The 25,786-nt window shown below is 53.2% G+C and overlaps 1 protein-coding gene across 2 annotated transcripts in view; it reads right to left on the bottom strand.

Moving 5' to 3' along the window:
- ARHGAP45 (Rho GTPase activating protein 45) overlaps positions 1–24,950 on the bottom strand; it is a 46,113-nt gene extending 21,163 nt beyond the window's left edge. Inside the window, exons 1-7 of one of the 2 annotated variants that reach the window (XM_050933873.1) lie at positions 23,081–24,950; positions 18,121–18,451; positions 9,326–9,469; positions 3,215–3,299; positions 2,575–2,647; positions 1,769–1,847; positions 365–502 (exon numbers count right to left, since the gene is read on the bottom strand). In XM_050933873.1, coding sequence (XP_050789830.1) covers positions 365–502; positions 1,769–1,847; positions 2,575–2,647; positions 3,215–3,299; positions 9,326–9,469; positions 18,121–18,451; positions 23,081–23,170 — 940 coding nt within the window. In that variant the 5' untranslated portion in view covers positions 23,171–24,950. Of the gene's footprint in view, positions 1–364; positions 503–1,768; positions 1,848–2,574; positions 2,648–3,214; positions 3,300–9,325; positions 9,470–18,120; positions 18,452–22,081; positions 23,059–23,080 lie in introns of those variants that run through there. The other variant, XM_050933872.1, reaches the window with a different exon arrangement.
- Positions 24,951–25,786: the final 836 nt, after the last annotated feature.

The following is a 25,786-nucleotide window of genomic DNA, read 5'->3' as shown; positions in this document are numbered from 1 at the left end:
GTAATTCTTCACATGCACATAGATTTACTTCCTCCATAGATCTGAAAGTGCTTTACATAGGAAGCCAGGTAACATTTGATAGCGGGCCAAACTGAGGCAAAGAGACTTGCCCAGGATCATTCAGAGTCAGTGGCAAAGTCTGGAATGGAATTCAAGTCTCAATTTCCAGGCTCGTGCTTGGTCCATCTGGCCATAAATGACTCTCGCGCTTCCCAACCCATTTCTGGACCAAGGGGTCCCTTCAACCTCCAGCCCATAATAAATACTACGAGAATGTGAGCTGGGAATGGCACTGTGGCCCATTACGATGCCGCCTTCAGCATCTTGGGACGCAGACCCTGCCCTCCGTCCTCTTGCCACTCACCCAGAGTGGTCCTCTTCTCCAGGTAGTAGAAAAGATCCTTCATGTATTTGGAGATGTTTTTGGCATACTGGAGGGCAGCTTCCACTCCGCCCTCACACCGCTGGAGCATGATGTCCACCTCTTCTGCAGATGGACGGACTGTGATGGGGACATGGAGAAAGATGGGAGAGAAGGAGGAGATACAGAATGAGCCAGGCACTTAAGCTACTGCCAAGCACTCTCATCCACTGACTTACCCACCCAAATTGTCTTGGGGTTTCCAGGAGTCCTGCAGGGATCAAAGAGGCAGAGCTCCACCATGGGCTGGAACCAAGGAGCAGAACTGACCTCCTAGCTGCTGCAGGCTTCCTCCACGTCCCCCTCCCCCACGGCAGCAGACACAGAGTTCTTGAGCTTTCCTTTAGAGCCCTTCATGACCCTGCCCCACCCTACTAATCCGCTCTCGTGTCTCATGATGCCTGTTGCCTGCCAACGACGCCAGCTTCCGTTGCCTGTTTGTCTGCTTCTTCCACTTGCCAGGGCCGTCCCGTGAAGCGCTCTCCCCAAACAAGCCTGTCAAGCCATTAGCTGGCTCTCCTTCAAACCCCTTTCCAAAGCTGTGCCAGGATCGAACTTCCAGCTGATCATGGCTAGGCAGGGGGCGTAGTAAGGGTGACCGATATGTTTCTAGCATTCATAGGGAAGTTGGTGTGATCCCTGCAAATTGCACACGTCGTCAGCCGATGGAAACATGGGTTCTTGGTACTTCTGCCCTTTTCTGCCCCGCTCCACTCCCTCTGTCACACCAGCTTGTGTTGTCTGGTCTGGTCTGTACGCTCTTTGGGGCAGGGACTCTCTCTTGTAACATGTTCACGCAGCGCCTCACGGAATGGTTGGGGCCATTGGGTGTATTGCAGCAGTAGTGAAAATGAGGAGGATCCCTCGGCTCAGAGGAGACATTGGCTGGAAGGACACTACATCCGCTGGATGGTTTGCAGGAACTCTGCCTGCCTGAACTTGCCCACCGCCTGCTGGCTCCGAGACTCAGAGAAATGCCACGAGCTGCACATTTCATGGCAGTGTTTGTTACCAGCCCCTTTGTGCCCTCGGCTCCCTGGTGGGCATGGAGAATGCAGCTTTAACTGCTTTGGTGCTGCCTAAGGTGCCGGGTTCAGGGGGCAAGAATACACCTGCAGTGAAGCCTCCTGTACTTGTCACTTGCGCCCTGCGATCCTGTGGGACGCTGGCATTCAGCACCACTGTAAGCCAGGGAGTTGCGCTTGCACATTTCTCCCTGAACCTCAACAATGGAGAGGGAACTCCACGTCCTCTGAGCCACTCTGCTCGTCCTGCTGCCCAGACTTCCTTGCCCCCAGCAGGATTTGTTCTGCACCCAGCCACTGGAGAGGATAAAACATCACTCACCTGAATCAAAACTTTCCATGCCGGCTGGCATGCCGTCTCCGCCCTGCCCGGCGATCCCTCCGTAGAGGTTCTCCATAGACTGTTTGGGTGGGGAGGCAAAAGAGCTCGTTAGAGAGTGAGAAGTAGGTGCAACAGGTGAAGCCGGGAGCAGGCTGCCAGGATTTTTTTCCAGAAGCCAGGAGATGGATATAGAAACCTGAGGCTGCTGGCCATTTTCTGTGTTCACTGAGGCCCAGAATAAGGAGCAAACTCTTTTGATCTGCCAGGTGCAACCCTGGGGTCCTACATGAAGGCCCTCTGGGGACATGGGAGTATCTGTGGTTAAGTGACCTACTCAGGGTCACACAGCCAATCAGCAGCAGAGCCAAGAATAGACACCAAGAGCCCTGATTCTCAGTCTTCCACTCTCTGGTCTACAAGATCATCCTGTGACCTAGCTGAAGTCCTTCTCAAGAGCCTGTCACCTCTCTAGCTAAGCACCGTGTGCCCTTTTGATCTCTCCTTGTCTGCATGAATGGCAGTAGGTACAGGACCAAGCAGACAAGGCCTGTATGATGTTCCCTGCACAGTTCTGTCAGTGCCCTCTAAGCTAAGCTGGGGCAGCCAGGTCTCTGGCTTAGTTGCCTCTACTTGTTCTTGAGCAGAGACTGTGTGTGGCTGCTTCTCTTGGGGCCGAGCAGGGCCTGTTCCGGGTTTCTGAACGGTGGTGTACCAGAAGTAAAAGCAAACCCCAGCGATATCCCCCCTCCGGTCCATTTAGGAGCAGGCTGACCCAGATCTGCATGAGCAAAGCTGGTGTCACTCACCTGATTCTGGTCACTAGGAGGTATCGAGAGGAGGGTACTGCTGTCCACTTCTCCCATGAGGAATTCAGACACCCTGGAAGAAGGGGCAGGAGGACATGGATGGTCAGCACGGTTAGAGTTATGAACTGGAGAGCAGCACATAGGACCTTCCATACCACTTCTGAGTGCAGGTCTCTGGAGTCTGCCAGGGGCCAGGCCCTAAGGCCTGATCCAGCTCAGTGGCAGTCTTTCTATTGCTGTCAGTGGGGATTGGATCAGCCCCCAAATGATTTAGCCGCTACAGTTTAGATGAAGGTGAAGCAATGTGAGGAGGAGACCAGGGGTATCTTAATATCCCTGCCAGGTGGTTGTCTGAACCAGATCTCCTGGTGTCAGTAGCAATGTGGATGTAACTGATAGAAGGAACCCAGGACATCCAGCCAGGGGCCACCCAGGAACTTGTGACACCGCAGGGAGTGGGAGATGGGTTGCACACCCAAAACTTGGTCTTTCACCATTGCCGGTGGAAAGCTGCCCCTTGTTAAGGTGTGAGGGTGCAAAGTGACAGGGCCGGGCGGCATGTTCTCTCTGGGTTGGGGACAGTCGAGGTGGCAGGGGAAGGGCAAGTCCTCCAGACCACTGCTGGCTGAGGTTCGCTTACGTGCTACTGAAGGAAACTGCGATGGTCTCCAGAGCCTTCTCGAACTCCCGCTTGTCCATCTCATTGTTGGACTCATAGTGGAAACCTGGAAATGAAAGAGAAGCAATAACCCTTTTGTGACTGACACCCACTTGCCAGTGGTGGTCCCAGACCTGCTCCGACGCAGAAAGAGATGGGTGAGTCTTGCAGCCCATCCAGGAAGTCTCTGCTCTCAGGCTCAACTGCCTCTCTTAGACAGTTCTCATGTACCTCTGCCCTTGGTAACTAGGGTGCGTCTACACTGCATTAAACCTTGCAGCAGCAAGTCTCAGAACCCAGTTCAATGGTCTCAGGCTGCTGCTACGGGGCTAAAAATACCAGTGTAGACATCCCCACTGGGGCTGGAGCCCGGGCTGAGACCCTTCCCCCCTCTCTAGGCTTCAGAGCCCGGAGCAAAAGCCCAAGCAGTAATGTTTACACTGCTATCTTTGGCCCCATAGCACAAGCCCCGAGAGTCTGAGACAGTTGACCCGGGCTGTGAGACTGGCTGCTGCAGCTGTTTTTGCAGTGCAGACGTACCCTAGGTGCCACCAACAAAACAGTCTTGGCTCGATGAACCCAGCTTCTCTATGCTAATTGCCACTGCACATTTAGCAGGGTAGCTTTTGAAACAGACCTAGAGACCCTGGGGGCAGAGCCCTGCAAGACATATACTCATATTTGTTTGAGGTGGAAAAGGCCTGCCTAGGTTTCATCTGGTCCAGCGCCCTGGAGAGGGTTAGCTCTGGATTGTTCTCATGGAATATTCCCCAAGGCTTTGTCCAGGCCAGTTTTACATTTCCCCAGTGATGGGGCTTTTACCACTTCCCTTGGGAGGTTGTTCCCTGTTCAGCATTAGCAAAAGTTTCTTCCTACTCTTCTGTATTTCCCCTAAGGTCAGTTGCATCCCATCACTCCCAGCTACCCCCAGGCCACCATAAGAGATAAGATGAATCTGTTACTGCTGTGCCTTTCCTGCCCTCCGGCTTCAGAGCCTTCTGCTTTGAGATGGAAACTCTGATCAAAGAACCGAGGGAAGTAGTAGGGGCAAAAGACTTTCCTGGCTTTAAGACAAAGCTTGATAAGTATATGGAGGGGATGTTATGATAGGATCGTCAATTTGGGCAGTTGATCTTGAATTACCACCAGACAGGTCTGCTCAATGGTCTGCGGGGAGATGTTGCATGCGATGGGTACTGAGTTGCTGCGGAGAACTCCTTCTTGGGTGCTGGCTGGTGACTCTTGCCGACATGCTCAGGGTTTAGCTGATCGCCATATTTGGGGTCGGGAAGGAATTTTCCTCCAGGGCGGATTGGCAGGTGCCCTGGAGGTTTTTCGCCTTCCCCTGCAGCGTGGGGCACGGGTCGCTTGCTGGTGGTGTCTCTGCAGCTTGAGGTCTTCAAACCATTTTTGAGGATTTCAATAACTCGGTCCTGGGATAGGGGTTGTATAAAATTGGATGGGTGGGGTTCTGTGGCCTGCCTTGTGCAGGAGGTCAGACTAGATGATCAGATTGGTCCCTTCTGACCTATGAGTCTATGAGTCTATGAGTCTATAACCCCTCTAATCCCAGACTGAGAGAGAGCAGTGTGTAATGCTGCAGAGCTGCCAGGTGGAGGGGTCACCACGGCAGAGTGAGCCGTCACCCCAAGCTCTGAATCCTCCAGATCCCAAAGAAAAGAAGAATTTTATTCCCATCTAGTTCAAGTCCAGGGACTCTGAATAGGTCAGATGCAGAATCATTCTGGGTCTGCTCCTGCATGAATCTAGCATAGAATCACTAGAGGTTTTAGCATTAAATGGTAAAAAGAGAATGGGCCCAATTCTGTATCCCCTGCACCCTGGGCTCGGTTCTCCATTGCCCTACCCCGCTGCAGTCATTTTCACCAGTGCAAAGTAGGTGTGAAATGTTCATTCTGATTAGGTTGCATATTATACCCATGTGCCACTTGTGCAGGTGCCGGCACAAGGTGCTGGGTGGTGCAAAATTAAAGCCTCTCCCAGAGTAAAAGACCAGAATCTGGCTCACAACCTTGTCGCTCATCGAAATCAACCCGCTGCATGGCTCCGAGGAACCCCCCATTTTTAAACATGCCTCACATCAGCGCTTGCCACAACGGCTGCTGGCCCATGCCGAGGCCCTGACATGCGATCACTGAGCAAGCCGATCAGCAAACCTCGTTCCACCCTGCTATGGAGGAACTTCCTGTCCCTTGTGGTTACCGTTTGGTGTCCAGGAAATGAGGGCAGTGACGCAGAATGTTGTGCTCTGTGTGCGGTTAAGCCCGCCGTCCCTTCCCCCACCGCTGTTGTAAGACTGCTCTCGGAAGGCTTTGCACTGGAACACTTCTGCAGAATCATGTCTCAGAAACATGCGGTGCTGCCAGGGACGCTGGGAGATAGTGGCCAATGATGATTAGGGTTTAAGATTTTTATTGTAGTAACACCTAACGGCTCACTCACGAATCTGAGCTCCATTGTGCTAGGCACTCCACGCCTTGTGATTAACAGACTGCCCCTGCCTCAAAGTCCTAGCAATTTAAGGCAGGGACGGGCAAACTTTTTGGCCTGAGGGCCACACTGGGGTTCCAAAACAGGATCAAGGGCTGGGTAGGGAAGGCTGTGCCTCCCCAAACAGCCTGGCTCCTGCCCCCTCCCACTTCCCACCCCCTGACTGCCCCCCTCAGAACCCTCCACCCATCCAACCCCCCTGCTCCTTGTCCCCTGACCTCCCCCTCTCGGGACCTCCTGCCCCTAACCGCCACCCTGGGACCCCACCCCCTATCCAACCCCCCCCTGCTCTCTGTCCCCTGACTGCCCCTACCCTTATCCACACCCACACACCCTGACAGGCCCCCTGGGACTCCGATGCCTATCCAACGCCCCCGTTCTCCGTCCCCTGAATGCCCCCCCCCCAAACCTCCGCCCCATCTTCCGCCTTCCATGCTGCTCAGAGCAGCATGTCTGGCAGCCGCGCCGCCCGGCCAGAGCCAGCCCCACCACTGCGCTGCCCGTCAGGACCTCGCAGCCCTGCTGCCCAGAGCGCTGGTGACATGGTGAGCTGAGGCTGTGGGGGAGGGACCGGGGACTAGTCTCCCCAGCCAGGAGCTCAAGGGCCGGGCAGGATGGTCCCGCAGGCCAGCCGTAGTTTGCCCATTTCTGATCTAAGACCTGGATCCAAAGACTCACTCTCACTGACCTCTGTGGGCTTTGGATCAGCTCTAAGCACCCCTCATGTCAGCTGAACAGACACTTTCTCTCCTACTTGCTGGAAAATAGGCCAGCTTGTGCATATGTGTTTCAGCCTGGCCCCCAGTTTTGCAGACACAAGTTTGCACCGTCAGTGAGAAGCAAGTACTGATGTTCAGTATTTAGAAATCTTCCTGGATCACAGCCACAGTTGTGCAGAGATACCCCCAAATACCAGCCGTTTGCACCAGCAATTAGCAGAGGAGGTACAGCAGTGCCCACGAATCTGCAGGCCATTTTGGAAAAACAGGCCCATCAAACAACATTGACAAGACTAACAGCACAGCTGGGAACTGCTTTCTCGGGGTCCCGCTCCTTGGAATCCCAGGTGTGCATTTCCACCCTAGTCAATTGCACGTTTTTCTAAATGCCTCTGAAGAAGGAATTGACTGCTCTCCTAACACCTGGGCTCAGATCAACATGCGAGATCAGTTTAAGAGCTGATTCGTTCATTGCCTTAGCTGCGTGAACAGTACATGTCAGATTTGGAAAGGCACAAACAGGAGCTCAGCACCAAACCCCCAGCGACGTTACAGGGGCTTCAGGCTGCAATCTGTGCCTTGGCTCATCTCTTTGAATAGGCAGGGGACCTGATTCTGATCTCATTTCTTATTATTTCCATTGCTGTCGTGCCTCGGAGCCTGAGTCGCAGACCAGGACCCAATTGTGCTGGTTGCTGTACAAGTGCAGAACAAAGAACTGGCCCAGAGAACTTACACGCCCATCTGCTTTACGTGAGGAGCTTCATTCAGTTCAACAGCGCGGCTCTTGATCCACACCAATGTAAGTGAGAAGACAGTCAGGCCTCTGCAGGGCTCTATGAGTGCCCAGTGCTTAGTATTGATCAGAGCGGGGTCTGTACGAAATCCCCGGATCCAAACATCCCCAGTCTCTGGGGAAGTTCATATGCAGAGCCCAGCGTTGTACCCTGGGCTCATTGTGGGAGTCTGACTCTCCACTGCCTGGCGATGTCATTTACACTGGAGCGAGGGAAGAGGCCAGCATGCGAGAGTGGAGAATTCTGACCCGGTGCCGTTTCACACCTGCTTCGCCTAGGTGTAAATGACAATACAAGGCGCAGGGCAGTGGAGACTCGGGTCCTATGGCTGACGCCCTCTTTTAGGCCTCACCGGTGTAAATCAGGGGTGAGCGCATAAGAACGGACACACTGGGTCAGCCCAAAGGTCCATCTAGCCCAGTGTCCTGACAGTGGCCAGTGCCGGGTGCCCCAGAGGGAATGAATCGAACAGGTGATCGTCAAGTGATCCATCCCTTGTCGTTCTTTAATCAATGGAATGACACCGATGTGAAAGTGGTGGAAGGGAGAGGAGAATCAGAGTCCATCTCCTGCCTTTGCAGGGGGATAGACTTATATCAGTCAAGGTCAGGGAACCTGAGGTGGCTTTCCGACAGACAAGGACTCACCCCAAATATCGCACCCCTCTCCCAGCCCTGAAGTGGAACTGAGAGGTCCAGAAAACACATCCTGGCCTGACTCCTGAGCACCTCTTGCCATGTGGTGTCCAAGGGGAAAATACAAGTGAAAGGGCCAAACCTCCCATTGGAGTAAAGGTCCAAGTTCTGACTGATTTCAGCAGGTTCTGGGTTTGGCCCTAGGTCCCTGGCACCCCCAGTGATGAATGTTACAAGACTCTCCACCCAAGTCAGTTTCTTAGAGCGATGTGGTGCTGGCAGGGTGAGGCCAAGGGTGTTAGCAGGGCTGGGGCTGGTTTTACAGCTCAGAAAACAGCCCTCGCTCTGCCATGCCCCGGTTTGTTTGTTGGAAGGTTTCCCACTGGCATCGTTCACTTGGGCTCATCTGACGCCCCGTCTAGAGAAAGGGCAGTTCCTTTGTAAAAGCTTCGGTGTGAATGGGCTCCCCCAGCTGTGACCCAGCACCCTCAGGCCGGGCTCTCTCTAATCCCAGGAAATTAAATGCTCCATTTTGGCTAATCCACGCTGCACCTCCTGCGGCTCGGAGACAGCTGGCTCCCGCCTGGTGCAGACATGTCAGACGAAGGGCCAGACTTGTCTCTGGGATAATTCCACAGACTTCACTGGCGCCACATGCTGAATTTGGCCCAGTGAACGCTTCATGCTAGTGACCCACAGAGGCTTTTGTGTCTGTCCATGAGGGTTTGCGCCAGTGGGCATGAAGAGAATTAGGACGTGAGCAAGCGAGGGGAGCATGGGCTGAATATCACAGCAATGTTCCAGGGGCGGAGGAGAGGGGAGGACAACCAGACTGCGGGATCCTCTCCCCTGTGGGAGTTTGATCACTGGAGTCATTTTAAAGTGGACTGGCTGGAGCCCTGGAGAACAGACTGGCAGAAATACCCTCGTGCCAGGGGCTGGTGACTGAAGACCTATCTCCACTCCCCCTGGACAGCAGCCACTCCAGCTTCTTGGACACTGTTCCCCACCAGTGTGCCTGCCCCCCTCCCCCTGTCCCGAATCCTCCTGGATGCAGTCTCCGTAGCCCGTTCAGCCCTTGGCCTCTGTCTGCCGCATGTGCGAGCAAGGGGTAGGCTAGCGCTGGTTGTGACTGTGGTTTGGATGCAAAGGACGTCTCCAAACCAAGGACTGAGGCCCTCGCCTCTGATTCCATGCAGCTCTGACCCCAACCCCAACCCCAAAGAGCCTTTCCTTAGGGTCAGCTTCCACCTGCCTCCAGCCCAAGCTGGATCTGAACAGGGTCAACCCCCGTGAATCTGTACCAGTTGCTGGACCTGGCTGGGGCAAGTCGGGAGGAAGGCAGTGAAGGGTGAGCAGAATTGCTGAGCCTTTGAGGTGGCAGCTGCTCTGTGCTCATGACCCAGCAGGAGACAGGTGCTGTGGACTGACCTTTGACCCTGGATATTAGGGTTCCTGCGGCTGTCAAGGTCTCCAAGGTGTTGAGCAGTGGGTACTTGTTGATGACCTGCCGGAGGATGCGCAGGGCTTCCCCCAGGCACTCGTGGGCTAGCGGCCGTTGAGACTCCAAGGGATCTGCAACAGAGAGGGGTCAAAGCAGGCGTTACAACCCTGATCCTGTAAAGTCAACTTTGTGCCGGCGAAGGGCGCTTGGAGGACAGGAGCACCAGAGTAATAGCAAGGTGAGCTCCCACACACAGACCCTGGCCCCTGCACCTCAGCCTAACCTGCAGCATCCGCTGCTATTCCATTCCTGCTCCCCCTGACTCTGCCATGCACCTCAATCCTAGCCCTGCTATTCCAGTCCTGCTCCCCACCTGTACGAACAGCCCGGAACCCCGACCGGCAGCCCCTGCACCCATTGTCACAGTGTGGAGTTACTTCTAAGCAGACATTTCCAGTTGTGCAATGGTTTTATGAGAGCAAGAGAGGCTGAAACCTACCGAACTCATGTCACTGATGAGCTGCCCCATCTGAACTGAAGTCTAACACGTTCCACCCAGCTCATCTTGATCAGTCTGCTCAGGGTGGTGGGAGGGCAGGGTGAACGCTCCCTTTCCTGGCTGATTAATCCCATGGGACCTTTGCAAGGAGCCAGGTGTACTCTGTGCTCAAGGGCCTGGTGCCTGCTGGGGCTCTGGAGTGCTCTGTGTCACATCACAGCCTCCAATCTCTCTACTGGTGGCTTCTCCACCAGTGTCTCCAGCCTGCCCACAGTATCCCTGCCCAGGAAGCCCCTGCTGGTGCCTCTGGCCTGCCCGTATCTTCTCCCAGACTCCTCCCTCTCTTGGACTGCTCAGCACCTGTCAGTCACCCCAGGACAGGGGTGTTCCAGGAGGGGGTTCCACTGTGCTGATGGGACGGTACCAATATCCCCCCCTTAGGGAAGGCTGCCTAGACTGTCCCAGCCAACACATCTCACTCCCTGTTGGAACAGGCACATTCATGCTCAACTAGGGTGACCATATATCCCGAAGGCTGGGGCTGGCATCGCTGCTCACCTGAGCCCTGCCTGCCCCCTGCCAGAGCCCTGCCTCCCCCCCACGCCCCGCGTGGGGCTGGCATCACTGCTCGCCCTGCCGCATGTTCCTTTGCACCCCACATTTTTGCCAAAAGTGGCCATTTGTCCCGTTTGCTCTTGCCAAATGCCCACTGTTGCCCAAAAAGTCAGGATGACTGGGACAGGGCTAACAAAAGGGACTGTCCCGGCCAAGACAGAACAGAAGATCCCTCTGCTCAACAGACAGATGGTGCTTCCAGACGGCGTCCTTCTCTAGCGGCCAGCAGCACCTAACATGGGTGCGTGAGATTGTGAGTCTCCCTCATTACATACCAATCCATTATTGTCTCCCTAGGCAATTATTCCAGTGGTTAAGCACTGGAATAAATTGCCCAGGCAGGTTGTGGAATCTCCATCATTGGGGATTTTTAAGAGCAGTTTGGACGAAGACCTGCCAGGGATGGTCTAGATCATGGATTGGCAACCTCTGGTAAGCACCCTGGCGGTCCGGGCTAGTTTGTTTACCTGCCACGTCCACAGGTTCGGCCGATCACGGCTCCCACTGGCCGTGGTTTGTCACTCCAGGCCAATGGGGGCTGCGGGAAGCGACAGCCAGCACATCCCTCGTCCCGCGCCGCTTCCCGCAGCCCCCATTGGCCTGGAGCGACGAACCACGGCCAGTGGGAGCCATGATCAATTGAACTTGCTGATGCGGAAGGTAAACAAACCAGCCAGGCCCACCAGGGTGCTTACCCTGGCGAGTCACGTGCCAAAGGTTGCCAATCCCTGGCCTAGATAATACTTAGTCCCGCCATGAGTGCAGGGGACTGGACTAGAGACCTCTCACGGTCCCTTCCAGGTCTATGACTCTGTGATTCTATTCAAAGCCCCCGTCCCAGCCAACCGATCTCCAAGCCCATTAAAACCCACCCCTTCAGCTTCCTGTTTCTGCCTCGGTTTGATCACGCATCTTCCCTCCTCCCTGAGAACTGTCCTTCCCAAGGTAGACCCTCCCCACTCCAGCCCTGGGTGGGCTTAAAGGCCTGAGGCCAGAGCAGCATCCTAAGGAGGAGGAGAAACAATAGGGCAGGATCAAGGAGATTTCAGGGAGTGCCCTGCTTGTTAAATGAGTCTTGTCTGTCTGGTAACACTCAGCGGCTGGCTGTCTTGGGGGGAATGTGTGTGTCAGGGGTGAATTTTAGTTGGGGTGCTGGGATGAGATGAATAAAGAGCCTTCAGAATAGCACTGGGAATTCCATGAGGGATGAACCCTCTAGCTTTTCGCACAGTGAGCCTGTGGATTAGTGGTTGGCGCCTGGGACTCGGGCAGAGCTCAGCTATTAGGGTGATGGGGGGCATACAAAATCGGCATAGCCCTGCTGACTTCAATGAAGCTGCACCGATTTGCACCAGCTGAGGATCTGGCCCCTGAATTCCGGCACTGACTCTTGGAGTAACCTTGAGCAAATCACTTAACTGCTCAGTGCCTCAGTTTCCCCATCTGAAAAAAACGGGAACAATACTTACTTTTGGACAATGCTGTAAGACCTCTGGATGGAAAGCATGAGAGGAGCATACAGCATTGTTCTTCGTACTGACTGCTGGGGTTTAGAACACTCCTTCGCCAGGCTGGTTCAGCCTCACACTGCATTAGCCCTAAATGCCTGGTAGCAGCATTGTGGCCTAGTGGATCGACCACTGAACTGGCGCATAGGAGACCTGGGTTCTAGTCCCAACTCAGCCACTGACTGACTGTGGGCAGGTCACATCCTCTCCCTCTGCCTGAGTTTCAAATAGGTTCAAGATACTGACTTGCTTTGGGACCTATAGATGAAAAGTGTTATAGAGGAGCATATACGGACTAACTGCATTGTTAGCTAGTAGCAGCCTCTCTACCTGTTCCCAGCCCTGCAGGGGAAATGAAAGGCAGAGTGATGAGAAGAAATTGACTGAAGGGAAAGTTCAGGTGAATGTCACAAAAATAAGACTCCAAACAGGTGGATCTGCCCCCACAGGGAAGTTTGAGGTGCTCTGAACCAGCCCAGGAGAATGGACCAGAGGGAACAACACTGCAGTAGTAAGTGGAGATAGAGAAAGTCTTGTCTGTCTCCATCAGTCATTCACTGTATCCCAAGGCACAGATCCCTGCCAGGAGGGAGGGTCTGGCTGACAGAACCTGTATCTGTGGCTCTGACCCTGCACAGTCATTCACACCTGTGCAAAGCAGACATTAAATGCTCCCAGTCTGGCATCGAAAGCATTGGCCACCCACTTTGCCATGATGTGTTTACACCCCAGGTGCACGACAACAGAGAATCAGGCCCTGGGAGTTTATTTAAGGCTGTGGTGTGACAGGAGGGAGATGGGAGGTGGCATTTGACCCCAGTGATTTTTCCTCGGTGGCAGTTTCCCTTGAAAGCAGTCTGAGAATTTCCTCCTCATTTCCTTTCCTTTCATTCCCTGCCTGGATGTGAACTCCCTGCCACGCAGCCCAGAGGGACCCAGTGGCTTCTTGTTGCCTCCTCCCTGCTCAGCCAAATTTCCATTATTGCTGTAATTTAGGATGATTGCTGGGTGGATTTTCTCAGCCACCCATCAGAGATGCAGCAAATAAGCGGGCTGCTTTCCCTACTCACACCCCAGCTCACTCTTTGAGTGAGCACAGGATCTGGCTCCAGGGTCCTTGGGAAGTTTGTTTACTGGCAGGAAAGGAAGTTGGATATTGGGAGCTTCCCCAGGAAACCAGCCCCTTATGCAACTCTCCAGATAAAGCTGCCCACCAGCGTCCCTTGTTTCTGCCCCATCAGTCCTGTGTGTGATCACAGACTGAGAAGGTGCAGTAGATTCTGCCCTGGGGCGCCAAAAGCTATCAGCATGGCCAGGGGAAAATGTACATAGCTTTTCCTTCAGATGCCAAGCACAGAGGTGTAGAGCGAGTGACAGGCTCTCTTCCCAGCTCCGACAGGGGAATGTGAGCTGATCTAGTGGTTAGATCAGTGGTTAGAGCAGAAATCCTGCCTTCCATTCACTGCTGTGGAATGGAGTTTGATTGATTAGAGCAGCGGGGGCTGGGAGTCAGGATTCCTGGGTTCCTTCCCCAGTTCTACAACTGCGAGACCTTGAGCAAGTCATTGTCCCAGCTCTGTGCCTCAGTTTCCCCATCTGTAATATGGGATTATTCATGCTTTTCTACCTTACATGGGTTCTGGGAGCATTCACTAATGATCATACAGTGCTCTAAGATCCCTGGACGAAAGGTGATATGTGAGCAGTATTGTTCCTGTTATCAGCCTGCTCACTGCACTGATATTTTGCTCCGCTACATCAGTGTAAATCCAAAGGAATGCCACTGACCTCACTCTGGTTTCTACAGGTGCAACTGAGAGCAAAATTTGTCCCCGGCGAGAACATGGGCCTACGCGGGGCACTCTAAGCTGCGTTGCCATGGGCATGGGACGGCTGCATTGCCCCAGAGTGAGCGGCACTGCTAGGAGATAGGGAAGCAGCCCTCAAACAAGGGAGGAAAGGAAGGGATGTGAGGTCTAGAGTGGCTGATCCCTTTAATCCAATCCTGGATGCTAGGAGCTGGGGTGAGCTCAGCTCTAACAAGCCCAGGTACTAAGCACAGCGTCTGTGACTCTGGAGGGTGAAGCCTTCTTTGGAGAGAAATCCACAAGAGCAGAGAGGGGAGAGAGGGAGCCTGGTGGAAAAGTGACTGCTACGACTGGGCAAACCCTGCATCCCAGCCCCCTATGTCAGTGTCAGGGTGGAAGGGATTTCCTATGCATTCTCTGCCTCCAGGCTGTATCCGGAATGGAAGGCAGAGAGGCCATGTGGGGCTGGGGGCAGGGACAGGACTGGGATCTGTGTCACAGCTGAGCAGGGATGGACGAAGAGACGTAATGGGAGAGCTGGACCCACCAAAATGGTGCAGTCCCCTACAACCATTGCTGCATCCCTTCATGCACACACAGTTCCTGTCTCAACATCTTCCGTGGTCCTCCAGAACCCACACGGCATCCCCCTGAGCCTGGTCTCTCTCCCTTCCTTCACCCCCTCACATGGCTTTAGAGCTGGTTGAAAATCTCCTCACAGAATATGTTCCCGCTTTGTTGAAATCAATTTTTTTGGCAGGAACGCGTCAATTTCCACTCAATTTCATTGCCCGGCGTGGGGGAATCAAAACGACGCATTCTGACATTTTCGTTTTGAAACGTTTTGTCATCGAGGAGTCTATTTTAGATTATTAAAAAAAATTAGAAGTCCAAATCCAACCAAAACAGTTCAATTGACCCAAAACAATGGGGGGGGGGGTTGGTTGGCGGAAATTTTGAAATTACATTCTGTTTCAGAACAATTTGCCCTCACCCCAAATGTTGGCATTTCTTGCAGAATGGAAATCCCAGTTTTTGACTAACTCTGCAAAAGCTACTTAACCTTCGCTTCCCATCCCCTCTCCCCCAGCCCGATAGCCTAACAGGTCAGATTCACGGCTGGTATAAACTGGTGTGGCTCCATGGAGTTTGACTCATGGATTTTTTTTCTCCCACTGACCCAGTGCAGAACCAGGCTCCCATGCCAACCACCGTGCCAGGGTCCAAGTGCCCTAAGCAACCTGGCCGTGCCAGGGGATGCAAGGTGAGCCACACTCCCAGGTAGACTTTCATCTGGATACGGGGCCCAAAATCAAACCTTGGTGCGAGAGACCAGGGCCCCAGGTTCCTCCCCACCCGTTTCAGAATGGAGTCGTGGGTCACTGCGCCCCTTCCCTGTGGAGGTTCCCGCCCCATGTTACACACTGGGGCCTCGCGCTGGTGTTTTCCACTGGAACAGGGACCGCGTCAACATGTTTGCATGGCTGGCAGCGAAGAAACAAGTCATCATGTGACCCCCAGCTGGGCCCCACCCTAGTCAGGGGTGCGGGAAATATACAGTTTCCTTTGTCTCCTACAGAGAGAGAAGCCTCTTAAAGGGACAGGGCAGAGACTGCAGGGCCACTTCCCGCCCCCAGCCTTGCCTCCTGGTAAAGAAAAGAGCTGCTTTCAGTGGCCTTTGGGAACCCAGGGGGCACATGGGGCTCGGGGAGAGGTGAGGAATGTGCCCAATGCCACTCCAAGAGCTTTATCTCGGTGCCACCAGCCATCGCTGGCGCTGCAGTAAACAGGAAAGGCAGGCAGATGAAAATAGCTTGCAGGCAGGAAGTCCTGTTATCCTGTCCCAGATCCCCCTCCCCTGCTCAGCCTCTTACCCCTCTTCCTCGCCTCGTGTGGCAGCTGCCACTGCTCTGCTCCAGAGCCACGAGGAAAGGCTGGAGCAAAGCAGTTGCATGGCCACCATGGGGAGGTCAGGCCCAGTTCCTGAGCAAAGCGCCCCCAGGGGCTGCAGGCACTGGCTTTCTGCTCTCCCACTCTGGGTGACTCCACCACCTCCCAGCATGCTGCTGTCTGATCCATATGGAATCACCCCCATGCTCGGCCTTTTTCTCCTGAGAAGCCACCCCTCTCTCTCCCCATAGCCATGCATCTTTGTAGGGAGGTGTCCAATCAGTGCCACGGACCGGCCAGTGTGGGGGAGGGGGAGCAGTCTCGCCATCCTTGCCTTACCCTTCCTTTGCCCATTACCACTCTCAGCTGCAGGTGCTGCCTGACCCTGCCTGCTGCTTCTCTAGCCTGTTTGCTCTCTGTTCCCTCCCCCTTCTCCTCTTCACAGCTGCCCCAGACACTGCTCCGCCTCCTCCACTCTGTTGGGGCCAGCCTACATGTGTCCCCTCCACCCCAGAGGTGGCTGCATTCCACTGATGAGTAACATGGTCTCTGGAGATTAGATGAGCACAGTTGCTAGCAGAACCAGTGCAGCTGACTAGGGAGAGAAGCTATGGGGCATTCCCAGGAGATTAAAAATCACACATCCCGAGGCCCCTGGCTGTGCTGCACTGCTGAGACGCAGTTCCTCCAGCCCAATCCCCCCTGCAGAGCTTGGATCACAGGTAGGGATCAGACTCCACTGATTTCAGTGGGCTGGGCTGATTGACAGCAGCTGAGAAGCTGGGAATTCTCTGTGTGGGATGAGTCCAGGATACCTTCCCAGTGGGCATTATGGAGTTGGGGTTCATTGAGCCAAACATGAGCCCCAGGAGGTGGGTCAGCGTCACCCCCATTTTGCTGCAAGTGCTTCTGATTCTCCGCACCCCAGCTTTCCGGCTGGATCATTCCACTCTGTTCAGTGGAATTGCTGCTGGTTTACACTGATGTCTGTGAGAGGAGAATCAGGCCCAGGTGGGGTTGTTTCACCTTCCCACCAGTGTGAGGGAGCAGAGAACTCTGCTCTGGGAACATCTTACAGCCCCTTTGCATGGGGCTACATGGTGACACAAGGGGCAGCGGAGATCAGAAAAGAGCTAGAAATCAGAACTCGGCAGCTGCTGGCTCCCAGCCTGCCTTGCTAGACCAGCACCTCTCTCGATATGGGTTGGAGACCAGAATTTTGTCCCTAGCTCGGTGTGATCAGTTTATGACTTTTGTCAAGTGCTTTGGGATCTCCCAAGTCTGGAACAGGGATAATATTAAGTACCACTTGAATAACCCTTTCCATTTCCAAAGTCTCTTACGGCCGTTAAGCCTCACAACACGCATGGGAAGTAGGTAAGTGAGTAATATTACCGAGGCCCAGAGCAGGAGAGTTCAGGGGCTCAGTGTCAGAGCCAGGACTAGAATGCCAGAGCTCCTGCGTCCCAGTGCCATGCACAGACTCGACAGCACTGGCATGCCTGCGTGGGATTGCCCAGGTTCGAGGGGGAGAGACAGTGTTAGCAGGCAGGCTGCCTGGCACCAAGGAGGCGAGATCTCGTCGGGATTATTTCTTTGACGTTATCCCCTGTGAGCACAGGGACTCACAGAGGATTTGATGCCCAGGCACTGCAAACAGCCTGTCTTCTCCCACCCTGCAGAATCTTCTTCCTCAATCCCCAGCACTCAGGCGGGTGAATCGAGCTCAAGCATCTGGGAGGGGGGATCAGGCATTTCCAGAATGTCAGCCACAGGCAGCTGTGACCCATGTGGGTGATTCATAGCTGTGTGACTGGCGCAGGGAGCAGCAGAACACAAGACCAGTGCTGACATCGGATCCAGGAGGCCAGAGCATGGCATGGATCAGCCCCAATGCATGCACCAGGCCACCAAACCCATGTACCTGTTTCTATGGGATGGGTAAGTGCTGGCTGCAGGGGTCTTTTTGTCAAAGACAAATCAGCCAGTGTCCCCTCTGCCAGCTCCCCGTGCAAACAGGGCAAGGCCCTGCTTTTCAAAGCTGCCTCTGATTTTGAGGGGGACATTCTCCGTCCTGGGCCTTATTATCAGAGGGGCTTAGTGGCAATTGAGGTCCCTGGGTGCTGCCAGTGCCCAGCACCTCTGGGAAATCTGTCCCAGGGTGGCTCAAATCAAGCATCCCAAAATGGGAGCATCCAGAAATCAGAGGCCGTGGCTGAAAATCCACGGCTTCAGGCTATTTCTCTGCCTTAGGCTGCCTTCTGCTGGCCTGCCTGCAGCAGGGGGGCATCGCAGGACACAAGGGTCCCTTTCAGAGCCAGGGAGCTCCCCGGGGCCTTCCGTTCTATCCCACCTTACCCTGCCCCATTCTTTACCAGACACAATGGAAACCCTTGTTCAGGCCTTTACGTTCCGCAGGTCCCTGTGGGAGCAGGAGGGCCCAGGTGGTCGTGGGTACTTACCGTCTCTGAGGACCACGTCCCTCAGCTTCTCCAAACCCTCGGCAAACCGGGCCACGTCGGCCAGGAGCTGCGAGATGTCCTCCACATCAATGAAAGTCCCCTCCCCACTCTCGATGGGGCTGTAAGAGGCAGGGATCTTCTGTCCCTTGGCGATGCCCCGTGTGCCCGCAGGGGACAGAGGGAAGCCAGCAGCACTGGCATGCCGGCTCAGGCTGGTGGGTCGCTTGAGTGTGCCCACTGTGCTGGGGCTACTGCTGAGCTTGGCGCTGGACATGGACAGGTCCACCAGGCTGGAATTCGATGCTTCCAGGCAATCCTTCCGTGGCAGCTCCTGATGGGACAAGGACATGAGTGAGGGTGTAAAGGGCCAGGGGGAAGGGGCTTCCAATCCTCCCAGAGCCAGTGGGAAGGAACCAGTCTCACAGGCGTTACCAAGGCAGTCCTCACACTTATGAACCTTCATTTTAATTAAGGGAGGAGTGAGAACAGGGGACAGGGAGCCAGGACTTTTGGGTTCTAGCTCAAACTCTAGAAGAGGAATGGGGTCTAGTGGGTAAAGCCCAGGGGAGGACTGGGCGACAGGACTCCTGGGTTCTATCCCTAGCCCTGAGATTGGACTATGAGTAGTTGTTACAGAAGGGCACTGGGAGTCAGGACCTTCTAGCTCTGCCGCTGACTTTCTTTGTGACCTTGAGCAAGTCACTTAATCTCTCTGTGCCTCGGTTTCCCCATTTAGGAACCTTTTACAAGGAGGCTATGAGATTTAATGAGTTAATGGGCCAGTTTCTGATTCCAGCAACCCTGGTGTAACTCCTAAACTGAAACTGGAGGGGTTACTCTGCATTTTCACCAAGGTAAATGCGATCACGGTCTTATCATCGATTAAGGTGGCTATAGAGTTTGCATTTTGTAACAAGAAAATGTTTAAGGAATCAAAGGAACATTTCCTTCCAGAAATGTAGGGACAATCTCCGAAGATGAAGACAGTGAGTGACCCAGCTGGGGAGAGGAAAATGACTGAACTGTGAATAAAAGTTGGCAGGTTTGAATGATTCACCTCTCAGAGCTATACGAGCTACATTCTTTGCCCTGTGCGTGGAACTCCTGCTGATATCAGTAAGAATTCAGCTCAACAGTGGGGGTAGACCCCCCGTGAACCACAAAATGACTGAACAAAGATGAATTATGATTTCGATACAACAAAATGCAGAATTCTTGGAACAAGACAGTCATGATCCCACTAGCACTAATACAAGTCTACTCAGATCTCAGGAGTTCAGGAACCAAATCAGTGATCAGTGTTACCCGAAAGAGACACAGGAGTGTGAATTCCCTGATTCATTGTCTATCTTGCTATTCCTATTTAGACAGTATGGCAGGGGAAATACTTATATATATTAATCTCACAGCAAATAAGTTAACTTAATTGGTTAATAACATCGTAAAAGCATCCTGATCGGTTAATAACTTGAGATTAGTTAATTATATCTCGCTGTGTTTTAATATCACTTGCTGCACAGAGCTGCAGGAGACACGTTTAAGAGTCACTTGCAGCTCACAAGCCATACTCTGAGTATCATTGGCTTAACAAGTTGCGAAAGCCGTGCTGTTCCTGATCCAGCCCTCCCAGCAGGAGGCGCTGTAGGAAGTATGGTAGAAACACTAGCTATCATTTAGCTCGCTATCCGCCCCAGCATCTCCCTTCTGGAGGTGCTGCCCAGACTGGGATGAGGTTCCAAAGAGTTCTAGGTTCATAGAGTGCCACTAGGCCAGACTCTGAGATACTGATCCACTCGCGTCCTTGATCCGCTGCTCTGTACCACACAGCGACAGCCAGGCGTGGAGCTTTATCACCTCGGTCCCTGCACCACTGGAAACACCCAGCTCAAGAAGCAGAGTCCCACAGGGGTGAAAATATGATGTGGCCTTAACAGTCTCAATTGCCTAAGACCTTCCCCCAAGGCTTTCAACACGTAAACAGCCCTTGATGCGGGACCTTTCACAAGCATCAGTCATCAACTCAGAAACCACAAACTTTTCTCTCTGATCACCATGAGCTGGTTTCTTCCATGTCCCTGCTGGCTGCCTGACTTATATCAGTTACTGCTCATCTCTCCTCCACTGTCTTCTGGTGTCTCTCTCTGCACCGTGGCCCCTTTTGCCATGTGGAATTACAGTGTTAACCGCCCTATGCCACATTATATCGGGTTGTCCTCTACTGGGTAGATTGACAATAGGCCATTGTATGTCACACGAGGTTCCACTGGACGCCCAGTGCCAGCGTCGACTTAGAGCAGGTTATTCTGTTCATGGATTTGGAGAACTTTCCTCCGCCTTGGCTTTGGGTCTGGCCTAGGATCCGGAGCGTGTGACACTGTATTGTAATCATGCACAAATGTCATTAAAAGGTATGGCTGGTGCAAACTGACCAAAGCCAGGAGATAATGGAGAAGCCGAGAGTTCACACTGTGTTCTCCAAACACTCGGGCACAGCGAGGGGCGCAAGAGGACAGACATTGCCTCCAGGTTATGGTGTCCCTCTTAGGTGATGTGCCGTGATCTCACACTGGGATGAAGACACCATGCTGGGATGTAACGTGACATGACATTGTGGCACAGTGTCACCCCACGATGGTTCAATGTCCTGAGCTCCATGGGAACTTTTCCATTCCCAACTCAAAGAAGATTTGTTGGCTTCCCGCGGGGGATTTCAGATCAAATTCAGGACGACTCAGTTGTATTGTGTGTAGCTGCTGGAGGAAGAGCTTGTGATGGGCCAGGGACAACTTTGAGTTCTTCCCTTACGTCTTTTATCTGGCATTTCCTATTCTACAGGTTTTGCATGTGAAATGCCCCGTCAGCATATCTGTACTGGGAAGACACCTGGTCTTTCAAAGCCAGTGACAAGAGAAGGCTGGAATAAACATAGAAGTCATAGGAGGGCATTCCGTGGACTGGAGACCCCTGAGCCACTCCGTGCCAACCATGTCTGGTTTGTGGGTAGAGTTGCATCAGAAACCATGGCTGATAACAGAAACAGTTTCAATTACAGAAAGGAAAGGACCAGCCAGCCTAGCTGACAATGTCTTCTCTCTGGCCAAAGGCGCATTATTTAGCACAATACAAAAGGAAAGCAGGAGTTACCTAGGAGAGCCCGTGAGACCATTGTCTGATCAAGGACTTTCTAGAGCCACACCATAAGGGACTGCATGGCTCAGGGACTTGGTGGCGTCTTCCACCTCTAAGCCAGTGATTCAGATCCATGCTGCTTTCAGTAGTTCCTATCAGACGGCTGTTCGGCAGCCTGTACGTGAAATGAGTCTGGTAGGTCTCAGCCCAGTTCTCAGCAAGCGTGACAAAACCCACCCCAGCTGGCAGCGACTGGGCCTCGTGGGGGCAGTGTCAGTCGTGAGCCCAGGAACTGGATGAGCTGGGGGCTGGCCTCTCCTCTCTCCTAGAGGTGGTCCCTCCAGGGCAGGGCTGTGAGGAAGCTTCTACTGCCTTTGCTCTGGCTGCTCGGTGAATAAATAGGGCCCTTCGCTCTCAAACCCTGGCACTGGCCTTCGCACGAGGCTCAATTAGAGACAAAAAATTGAGAAATGAACCCCCAGGAGGCTAGCGGTGACTGTGGGTTCCAAGATCCCAGAAGGATAAACGACAGGCAAACTGATCCAAGAGGAATCTCCAGACCCCTGTGAACTTCTAGCCAAGAGTGAGATGTGATAACACCATGCAGCCCCCTCTGACCTGTGGGCTCTCAACTCTGTTGCTTTGGCAACTGCAGGGTGATAGGTTCCCTGTCTGGTGGCAGCTTGCTTATGCTGCACAGGCTTGGCTAGGAGGCTGGAGGGGTTCTAGTTGAAATCATGGGGCTGGATTCTACTGTTTCCCTGTTTGCCCCCTGGGTGGAGTTGCATGGACAGAAGCAGAAGGCAGAATTTGACCCTGGGTTCCCACCTACCTTCAACCACACCTTTGGTCTGTAGGAGAAGGAGTCCAGGGCATGCTCACATGAGCCGTGTTTCTTCGCCATTCTCCTGAGCCCTACAGAGTACGGGCTGTAGCTGCTCTTCCCAGCTGCGCGTTTGCTCAGCATCCTCTGGTCTTACACACGAGGGGCCTACGGGCTGGACCCATCCACAAACCCCCAAGAACTGGCCCGGAAAGAAGGATGGAGAAGGAGGAGCAAACACAGCCACTGCCCTTTAAGAAGCTGCTGGATGGTTTTCGACGGCTTTGGGGCCCACCCCCATTCCTTCTTCATAGAATCTATATTTTAAATTGAGTCTGTTTCTAAGGAGGGGCTGAGGTGGGTCAGGGTGTGTGTCTCAACCACAGCTGTTTCCAAAGCAGCAGGAAGATGAAGCTGGGAACTTCCTTTTTTGCCTGCTTTAGAACCCCATGTAGCTTGTTTAAAAACACATCCACACACTCCTGTCCATCCCCCCTTTGTTCCCTCCTTCCAGAGCTAGGCCTAGCTCACAGGAGGAAGTTGACCCCAGATAGCCTCCCCCAACCTCTGATTTCTGTTCTCTATAATGGAAATAAAGCCGAGCTCCTGTCTTCCTCCTTCTCCGGCTTTGATCTCATTCCCTCTGTCCCACCTGTCTCAGCCGCTTTGCTTCTGCAAAGTTGCGTTCCGTAGACGCGAATGCCAAATCCTACCCAACGCGCCCATCAATTATCATTTCCCTCACTTCGCTCCCAATCGCTGCTGCTGCTGCTTAATTTCTCTCATCCTTCCATCCTATCCTCCCCCCTCCATTTAATCACATCTTCTCTCCTTTTCAAAGCCAACTTCTAAACAGATAAACTGTTGCCTCAGGTATCTTTCCCCCCTTCCTCTTCCTCCCACCACTGCCCTAAAGGTTGATAATTTTCAGAGCCACCCTGCCTCCCATTGCATCTTAGCTGTTCACATTTGCATTGATCAGAGGAAAGAGGATGCAGTGTTACTTACAGATGGGGTTTGCGGTATGGGGCTTCCTGCCCTGGTCTTCTTAGATATTGAGGGAGTTTTCATTAACTCACGTTTCTTCCTTGAAAACATCTTTCCCAAACGTAGAGCAAGGTCTTCCTCGCGTCCCACCCCAGCCGATCCCCGGTCTCTTAGCTCCCAGCTGGGGTTCACTTTCTCTTTCTCTCTATTTCCATCCACCACGTCTTGATCTCGAGCCTTGCGTAGAAGCCCTGTGTAGCTGCAGCCTGCCCAGCTCAGGCGCGACTCCCTTAACAGTTCAACCACATTAGCTCGCTGCTTAACTGTCAGGGCTGAAGCATGTGATGCAAACTAATTTCCTGATTGGCGTGTCAGGCTAACCTGCAAACACTTCACAGGAAAAGGCAAATGTGCAGAAAGAGAGACAAAAGCAGCTTGATTCCTCTTTTCTTGTTTTGTTTTTAGAGGTTTGACTTTTCTTTTTTTAAGTGGGGAGGGAAAAAAAGGTTGTGATCACTGTTTGCAGGGGGACCGGATCTCTCTCTGGTTCTTTGAGATGAGCTTTCCCTGGGGGTTTCATTAGCCCCATTTTCCAGATAGGAACTGAAGCCAGGAGAGATTATAGGGGAAATTTTCAAAGACACAAAGGAGAATTATGCCCCAACTCCCGCTCCGTTTCAATGGGAGTCAGGCACCAAATCACCCTTTGTGCTTTTGAACATCCCCCTAGTGCCAGAGCACCTTACAAGCTTTATTTGTATAATGTATTTATCCCCCAACCCCCAGTTTACAGATGGGAACTCAGGCCCAGGGAGATTAAGTGACTTGCCCAAGGTCACAGAGAACATCAGTGGCAGAGAAGGGAATCAAATCTTTGGGCAGGGACTGTCTTTTTGTTCTGTGCTTGTACAGCACCTACAACAGGGGGGTCCTGGTCCACAACTAGGGCTCCTAGGTGGTACAGTAACACAAATGAATATTAACCCTCCCCTGCAGCACAGCCCAGTACCATAACCACAGTACCAACCTCCCTCCATCCTCACCCCCCACCCCCAGTTTCCTAGAAGCAGCGTGTTTTATGGCACCTAACACATCAGATTATCTTGCAAAATCTTTGTCTAACTGCACCTGCTGAGTGGCTGAGCGAGGGCCTAGCTTTGTGAGCAGGTCCTGAGAGGTACTGCCTAGCTACCACGCGCATGCCGTCAGGCACAATTAGCCTGTGGAACTCTTTGCCGTGCTATGCCATTAAAACCAAGAGTTTAGCGATATTAAAAGAGGGGTTAGAGATGCTGGTACAGAAAATCCAGGGTTACAATAGTAAATGTTAGAAATAACCAAGGGAGGGATATAAACCCTCATGCTTCATGGCATAAGGAAATTCTGACTGTGGTCACTCAGCTGGTAAGTCCCTGGGCAGGTAATCCTGCAGCAGCAGGGTTCTTGCACCTTCCTCTAAAGCATCTTGGTGCTTGCCGCTATCAGAGATAGGAGGCAGAACCAACCTAGTATGATAGTTTCCTGGGTCCATTCTTGCTGACTGCAATGCGGGGAGAGGGCAAGCCACACCTTGCAAGATTGGGCGCAATTGACCCATTCTGGGGCTCCTGGAGGGGAGGCAGGTAATTAAGGATTAGAACCAAACTTGTAGGGCAAGAGAGAATGAAGACTCAGGAGAGAGGTAGTTGGGGATTTCTGCTCTCTGGGAAAGGAACCGCAGAGGGGCCTACAGGTAGGAGCTTGTGCCCTAGGACAGTCCTGAAGGGTGAGGACAGTTGGGGACCAGGCCACTCCTAAAGCAGGCCTGGGAGAGGAGACTGCAGAGAAGAAGCTCTGAGAGTTGAGGAAGAAGACCAGATCATTTGAGAGGGATGAAGAGGATTGAGCCTGGAAGAGTTGGAGTTTGGATGTGGGACTCGGAGAGGCAGAGGGGCTGCAACACTGGGTCGTGCCCAGAAGGAGGGTCTCTGGGATAGTGAGGCTATAGGGTGACTACTGGGAGAGGAATAGTCAGCTGGTATGCATGCATGTTTCACGTTGCCTGATGCGGTATGGCTGGATTGTGGGTTTGAGTCTCAGTTCCTCTGTTCCTATGCTAGGGGCAGGGCTGCAGGGTGTTGTTAAGGTGGCTTTAAGCCATCTCTGCACTCCCTGAGTTATAGGGTTGTTCAAGGCACCTCTTGACCCCTGGTGCATGCTAGAGCAGCCTTGGGGCAGTTATACCTGATGGTCTGCTTCCCATGCCCCCCCATTGACCATGGCAATGCTCTGGGGCCACACACATCTGCTCTGTCTGCTGGGAGCAGAGGTGGGATACAGCCCTTAGTCCCATTCTACAAAAGCCACAGAGCAGGGAGACCCCCAGCACAAGGAGTATTCTCAGGGGCCCTTTCCACCCACTTTAAGCCCCTGCCCTAACGTAACCGAGAAGTGGTCCCGGTCAGTGCAATTTAAGGGCTTGATCCTCCAGTTATCTGGCAAACTGCCCATGGCAGTCAGTTGCCTGAGTAGGGACTGAAGGATTGGGCCAAGTGGCTGAAAGGCTCCAGATGCGTGGAGCAAGATGAGCCTGCCTGTGGCTGGGGATTTGCCTGTGGAGTGATGCTAGGTTGGGTATCTGCTGCAGTCAAAAGTGGTCTCATGGGAGACAAAAGTGCCAAGCTGGAGCCCCATGGCATTATTAACCCGCTGATGGCAGGGCTAGGCTGGGCCAGGCTCTTTAGGCCA

This window comes from Gopherus flavomarginatus, chromosome 24 (genome assembly GCF_025201925.1).
Source record: "Gopherus flavomarginatus isolate rGopFla2 chromosome 24, rGopFla2.mat.asm, whole genome shotgun sequence".
Taxonomy (NCBI): domain Eukaryota; kingdom Metazoa; phylum Chordata; order Testudines; family Testudinidae; genus Gopherus; species Gopherus flavomarginatus.
Note: the sequence above shows the minus strand (reverse complement) of the source record. Positions and strands in the feature narration are given on the sequence as shown.